Consider the following 7,631-nt stretch of genomic DNA (forward strand, 5'->3'; position numbering starts at 1 on the left):
GTCCATGACTGCAGTGCTAATCAGTGGATATTCCATGGCTCCCAGATGAAAAAGCCTGGGTTCAGAGGCAAATCAGAAATGCCTGGCATGGACCCCTGCTTGGGTGGGCTTCTTCTGACACAGTTGCAGGGGAGGGATCAGACCTTCATTCCGCTCCCTGCTCAGGACACTTTCCAGCTGGAGCTCTGTAGTGAGATCCCAACTACCACAGGGAGGAAGGTCAAACAGAACAGGCTTCCTTTTGCCCCCTGTGTATCTCATTTCTTCCCCCGCAGTCATTCTAATACCAACCTTTCTTCTGTGCTTGAAATTGAATTATTAGTTTACCTAGTGCAGCAAATGTGTCTCTCAAATCTGCTTTGTCAATAAAGCCGTCCCTGTTCTGATCCATGATGGTAAAAGCCTGTGGGAAGGAAAAGGAACAGGAATTGCCATTTCCATTGCACAGGACAGTGCTCCAATCACACACATCAGTCCATGGAGGGAAGATATTCATGCTGTAAAAAGGAATATTTAACTTCCTTTGATTCCTCCACATCATTGCACTTTCCTCACTTTCAACACGTTACTGTGTCTTGGCAAGGGGCTTAATTAAACCCACCCAAACTACTTCTTACTAAATTAATGCTCAGTGCAGCATGCATTGGGCTGAAGCCAATGCTGGCAGCTCCAACCATTCAGCCCTTAACCCATAAAAGTTTGAAATAGGGAGGCTTTAGTCAGGGCAGATTTAGCCAGAGGTTGCGCTGTGTTTATACCTTCCCCATACTCCATTCTTTGAATGAGGCTGAAATGTTTCTGTAAAACATTTCATTTCTGTGGATTTCTCTCTGCTATCAACCTGAAGTCGATTCCTCCTGGGCCTTAGAATGATCCATCACACAGAGATAGCTGAACTTTCAAAAGTACAGAGAAATGTATGTTCCATAAGATTGTTTATTCAAAGTTTTTTCCCCTTTCCAATACACTGCATCTTTGAGACTGTGCTGTGTGATCTGACTGACACTGATGTACTGACCCTAAATACCCTTGTCAGGCAAAATTTAACTTTTGATAGAAAAAACAGTTGGGTTTTTTTTGTTGGTTTTTTTTTTTTTTTTTAATTTTCAGCCAACACAGACTTGGTGTGCTCTAACCATTGTTTACCAAGCCAGCTAACTGCTCATCTATCTGTTTGCCCATTTGTGTGTCCATCTCTTGGCTGCCATCACACTTACAGTATTTCATTGATTTGGAAAGATTTTAATGACCTGAAATTCCCCTGGTCATGCCATGGGGAATAATAGTTGATCTTGGCATGACTCTGAAGCTGGTTATCTGTCTGACAGGCACATCAGTGTGGGACAGGATCTTTGCAATGGCCAGGAATTATTCTTTCTTCAGTCAGTGCTCCCCTGAGATTGCAGTAACTTGCAGAGTTTTAAAGTCTGCTGCCCTACAGGGTGCATTTCTTCCCAGGAACAAGTTATCTCCACATATCTTCAGGCATTTTCTCCTCCAGTTTCTTGCAAAGCTTCACTGCTCACAGCCCATTTTGCCCATGAGGCTCCTTTAAGCATTATGTTCATAATCTTACCTTCCAAACCATCCCCTTTCAAAATTTAAGCCCAACTCTTCAGAGGTGTTTTGCCCTTGCTTTAAATGGTGATTCCCCATAATTTAGAAGCAAAAGAGAAAGAAGATATGAAGAGCAAAGCTGGACCCAGGCAGCTCACAGGAGACAGGAAGAGCATCAGGTACTGTAATGGATGAATGTTAAGTAACATAACAGCAATGCTGAAACATGTGCTGATGAGCTGGTTGAAATCTCTAGATAAAAATATTCTAATCCAAACCAGGTTTTGAGAAATACGTGTCCCACATATGCAGTTCTTAGACACAACATGGTTTTGGGTTTCACTCGACCACTCTACTACCTCATGCTTTTGCCATTATTCTGCCACCATCCCCCTAGAAATGCTCCTGGCATTATCATATTTAGAGAAGATCAAATAATGGCATTCTGTCCAGTTCTTTGTGTTGATCCATCTTCAAAGAGTAATTCTTGGAGAAAATAAAATGGAGGTTCCTAGGATATGGAGGAGAAGTGGGAGAAGAGAGTCAAACATGTTCCCCTTGACTGTGGGGAAGTGATTAATTCCAATTAATTTAGCTGGGTCACATTCCCAGGCCTTGCCTTGGGGTTTGGTCTTGTGCATCACTGAGCTTTCCTGGTGGGAATCCTCAAGAAAAGTAAACTTGAAAGCCATGTGAAAGCACAAAATGAAACAGCAGACATTTATCACACTGGAAATTGCTTTGGAGACATGAGTTAGAAAAAATGGGGAAAAATCAGTAATTAAAAATGACAAACCAGTGCAGAATGTGATGGTCTCATGGACATTCTAGATTGTCCCCACAGAAAAAGAGCACAAACTCATCAAACAGATTATCTGTCTTTTTATGCTCCAGCTTTTAGGGTCCCATCAATTTTATCTCTTCACAGGTAACTGGTCAAAGAATCTTCAGTGCAGGGAACACCAAATCCCTTGGGAGCTGAAAGTTGCTTAGTTCATCTCCACATGTTGTCTTTTTTTAATTGGCATTTGTGGAGAAAGCTGGCTGAGGGTTTCTTGGCATTTTCATTTTTCCTTTGTGGGCAGCATTAGAAGGGCACAGATGAATATTTTCTGCTGCTGTTGTGGAACAGAGCAGCAATGAAAGCCCTGGTTCAGCCTGGCATCTCTATTCAGGACAATACTTGAGCACATAAGACTATTCTTATTTAAAATACCACTTAACTTTAAACATGTGCTCAAGTGTTTTCCTGAATCAGGGCTGAAGTGGATGAGATGAGGCTTTTCCTTTATTTTGGGGTGGGGGCTTGGGTGCTTTTCAAATAAGTCTAGAGTAAGAAACAGGGGAGTGAGTGAGGTAAGTAAAGAAAGAATGAAAGAAAGAACAAACAAACACAAAAGGAAAATGATCTACCAGCCAAAACCACAGGGATGATTCAGAAAACAACTGTGTGTTCTATTAAAGCAGATGGAGAATAGAATAAGGATTACAAACAAAACCTATGTTATTCATTAGCAATAACAGGAGACTATAGAGAACAGCAGAGTAGTGACCAACCTCTTTGAACTCCTGGATCTGGGTTTGTTCAAACATAGAGAAAACATTGGAACCACCTTCTATCTTCTTCTTTGCCTTTTTGGGAGCCTGTAATACAAATAAGAAGATCAAATAAATATTCCTTTGTCTGCTAAGCACCCATGAAAACAAATTACATCTTCAACAGAAGGTAAAAACTACACTGTCAGGTAATACAAGAGGATTGTGCTTTGTTATTACAAGGGTTTAACATTCAGTCTTATAGACAGATATATTTAGATATCTATATAAGATTGAATTTATATATGTTTACAGAAGGGATAAAAATTGCTGCCTTATTAACAGATTGAGGCTTTTTGCCGCTCCCTGCTGTGTCCTGGGACCCGACAGCTCAGACAAACCAGGACAGTTTGTCACTGTGCTGCCTTAACAAAGGTGAGGGACCCAAAGTGTGACTCAGCATCCTGCCCGGTGCACTGCTGGTTCTCCAGGAGCTGCCTGTTCCTTGGGCAGGGTCACCTCCACCTCAAAGGATCCCAGACCATGGCACACAGGGACCACTCCCCTTCCACGCTGGCTCTGCAGAGCTCAGGGCTGATTGCCCTTGGTGTGGAGCGGTGTCACTTGAAGAGATGAGCTAGAATTCCCAGCCTGCTGTTCTCAAGAAATTCCAGAATTCAGCTAAGTGCCTCCAAGGGCTCCTTCTTCCCAGTTCCCATGCTGGGACTGGCAGCCAGACTCCAAACAAGGCCCTGCATGAAGACTCAGCTCAGGAACTAGAAAGGGAAGTTATATCATTTCCTACTCACACAGAAATGTTTAGAAATCTGCTCGGTCTGGACCAGCACTGACAGAACAGATTAATCCTTCCCAAGCAGGAACACCTTCTACTGCTGGAGTCTCTACTCCTGCACCAACTATGGCACTGCAGTGCAGTACCTTAGCAGACCATGTTATTTTAATATTCAAGATAGCCATCTTAAATGGAAGGGCAGGACTGCTTTTATCACCATTCTCGAGTCTGGAGGCTGAGACAGAGCAAGACTGGGGAAAGAGCTACAATGGTATCTCAGAATCTAATGCTCACTAAAAATCAGTCAGAACTAGGCTTCATTAAATATCTTTGAATAAGGGCCCAACCAGCTTGCCTAAGACAATATAGTTCTTGTTCTGCAGTAAAGAATAAAATCTGTGATTCCAAAGGATTACAGAAGTGTTTTAACCAGAGTGTTATCCTTACTTGGGGCAGGATAATGAGCTGCAATGCCTTTTGAGTTCCCTTCCAGACAGATTACTTTTTTCTTATCATTTTTACTTTTAAACTTCATTATCATAGTCCCACCTGGTTCTCGTGTCACAGAAAATTAGTCTTACTTAGTTTGGGCTATTCTGCATGAAACAGAAGGCAACTTCTACTGTCTCCTTTCATCAAAATAAAAAAGCCTGTGAAAGTTCAAATTCAATACTGATTTCAAATATCCTGAGGAGCAGAGCAGCTCAAGGAAATATTCCCACTTGACTCTGTTTGAAGCATACATTGTCCGATCAATTTAATTTGCCAGGCAGATTTCTGCAGTCAGCCACCCTGGTTTAGATCCCAGGATATGGAAGGGGGGAAATTAGGGCAGTGTTAGACACTCTCCTGCATACCCACACTCCAGACCTGTCAGGCTCCTATCAGCTAATTCAAAGAACTAAAATCTGGAAATAGGAATGGAAATTAAGTGAAAAATGTACTTTTAGTGAGGATAAAAACATGGATAGAATGCCACCACAGGCATGGAAAAAAGAAGTTAATAAGTGGAATGTTTAATGAATGTAGAAATATTGATTTTGGAATAAACAGATTCCCTCCTCCTCCAACACATGAAATAAGTGTTATTTTGAGCAGTAATGGGCAATCTTCCACATAACGTGAGGTGCCTGGAGGAGGCTTTCAACACTTCCAGATCGAATGGAAATGTTCAGAACAATCCTATGTATTTACATGTATTTGTTCCCTGAGGTAAAGGGGAAGCAGATGTTACCCAGGGGACAGCACTGCCAGCTGTGGGGGGACAGCAGGGTTGGGGGCTTGGCAGGGCAGTGGGGCTGGTTCTGCTGGGCTCCTGGAGCTGCTCCTTCTGGACACAAAACAGGCTTTGCCCTCCTCATGGTCTGTTCTGCTGTGGCCAAACACCACATCCATGCTCAGCCTGATAAACATTCCCCATGCTAGCAAACCATCTGCATTTTTTCAGCTATCACCACAACCACGGACAGTGGGGTCCAGCTCTTCTAAATGCCAAACACTGGTAATTCCTCCATAATTCCTCAGTTTATTGGGTTCTCTAGGCTGTAAGGCTTCAAGCAAAGGCTAAAGCTGTAAGGAAGGATCAGATAAATGAAAAAGCTGCAGCTCAGTATCAATTAGAAACAGACCAGCAAGTCAAAAACCATCCAAAAAGCTTCTGTACATTAGTGAAGTCCTTTTCAAGGCAAAGAAGATTGAAAACTGATTATAGAGGGAACAATTACTGCAGCATCACAGAATCATAGAATGTTTTGGGTTGGGTGGGACCTTAAAAATAATTTACTTCCAGCCTAGAAGTACTAGAAAAATTCATCCTAACATATTTGTTCACTGTTACTCTCTGGTTTGTTGTCTCCAGGGATGACAGAGGAGATCAGTGCCCATGATGCTCAATCAATTTTTAGTTTTTCTGCTGAAGGTCTGGATATGGATCCCATTTATGACCTGCTCATAAATAAGAGGGGGCTGAGACCACCAATACATTTCACAGAGGCCCATGAACAGCAGCCAGCTGGGGTTGGTTTCCATCACCAGGTTCAAGCTAAGTCTTGTAGCATCCAATGTAGAGCATCTTGGATTACCAGTTCCGAGTACTGGGAATGCAGCTTACCTTCCCTAAAAAGCCAGGAAATTCATAATCACAGAAAGAACTGCACCCCAATTTTGCACAAGCTGTGGGCAGGGAGGTGCTATGAGGAGGAAGGCTGAGAGAGAAGTAGGTGGAGCAGGAACAGAACAGAGTTCATTGTTTTTCTGGTGGGTAATTCGAATTAAAAGACATCTCTAAGAGAACAGAAATAGGTCTCTGATACAGAAAAGAATAACTCTGAGAATAGAATAGTTCTGTGCTGCTGTCTGACAATTCCAAACACTCCAGAATTTTTTAATGAACACAATCATGGTTCTGACTCCAGAGTCTCTCTCTGAAAGAATGGCATATTAAAAGGAACATCACAGAGCTGAGCAAACATAGGGCTTCTAAGATGTCAAGGATTTAGTAGGTGACCCACAGAGGAGAAAGTGGGTGACTGACATATCACTTCTGCCTGCCTTGATTTCCCCACTCTTGAAACCAAAGTGTGCCTGGCTGCACTTTGCAAAGACAGAGCAGCTCTCGTTGCAACATGTGCTGTGAGACTGACATACAAAACGTGCCAGATGAGAAACTGAAGAGCTGAGGGTCCCCTGGGCTCGGATTCCGAGGCCTCAATAGCACAGCAGTGGGAAGAATGTTGCAACAACTGAACAAGCCTATTAATATTCCTGCCTGAGAGTATTAATCATCCCATTGTGAAGAAAACAACACTTCACTTTAGAGGAGAAACCACAGGCTTGTCGCGTATCACTCATTTGTCTTACCAGTGTTAGCACTCTTTCAATTAGCCTGGATTTTAAAGGGTCTTTTTTTGTTGTTGTTTTGTTTGGTTGGTTTTGGTTTGTTTTAGAGGCTTTAAATGAAGAAATGGAGCCATACAAAAATCTGGTCTCAAGAACACTGTGTGGTACCAGACATTTTCGTTGAGCTGAGTTTCCCTCACTGAGGTTCTTTATATTTCTCCTTTCTGACAGTGTCAGGGAGCCCGAAAGAACCGGGGTGTGCAGGGACACAGGCAGGCAGAGATAATGAGTGTGTGTGGCCTTGGCCTCTCTGGATGTAAGAAAAGGGATCCATTTTTTACATGTTGCAAAGGTGGGAGGGGGTTGATGTTCAAGTGAATCACAAGGAAATTTGATTTCAGGGTGACCTAGAAGAAAAGGGGGCGGGGAATCAGTTTCTGTCTCTACATACAAAGGAGGAAGGAGATGAAAATACCTTGTTCTTACTTCAGAACATGAGGCATTGTTTGCCCTGATAAATTCATAAAGAGGTGATGCTAGAGCAGATCCATGACACTGGATTATTGGAGAGCTTTGTCATCTCCACCCCTCAGTGCATTTTGCAGACAACCAAGAAAAATACAGAAAACCAGGCAAGTTGCAGCAGGGTGAGCAAGGTCCCCCAAGTGGCTGCTCAGGGGCACACTTGTACCCTTCAGTAAGCAGGAAGCAACCAACCTCCACTTGGCATTTCCTGCAGCGCAGGAACATCTCCACTGGCAGTCAGGAGAGATGGGCAACACTCTGCCATGAGCCACAGCTTTGGTTTGGTTTGGTTTGGTTTGGTTTGGTTTGGTTTGGTTTGGTTTGGCTTGGCTTGGCTTGGTTTGGTTTGGTTTGGTTTGGCTTGGCTTGGTTTGGTTTGGTT

General features: G+C 43.0%; 1 protein-coding gene across 8 annotated transcripts in view; it reads right to left on the reverse strand.

Moving 5' to 3' along the window:
• Positions 1-7,631, reverse strand: part of MYL10 (myosin light chain 10) — a 49,201-nt gene that overhangs the window by 10,578 nt on the left and 30,992 nt on the right. For all 8 annotated transcript variants that reach the window (XM_068210290.1, XM_068210286.1, XM_068210288.1 and 5 more), the window contains 2 exons: positions 3,115-3,201; positions 328-403 (listed from right to left, as the gene is read on the reverse strand). In XM_068210290.1, coding sequence (XP_068066391.1) covers positions 328-403; positions 3,115-3,150 — 112 coding nt within the window. In that variant the 5' untranslated portion in view covers positions 3,151-3,201. The remainder of the gene's footprint in view (positions 1-327; positions 404-3,114; positions 3,202-7,631) is intronic.

The sequence above is a fragment of the Anomalospiza imberbis genome, chromosome 20 (genome assembly GCF_031753505.1).
Source record: "Anomalospiza imberbis isolate Cuckoo-Finch-1a 21T00152 chromosome 20, ASM3175350v1, whole genome shotgun sequence".
NCBI lineage: Eukaryota > Metazoa > Chordata > Aves > Passeriformes > Viduidae > Anomalospiza > Anomalospiza imberbis.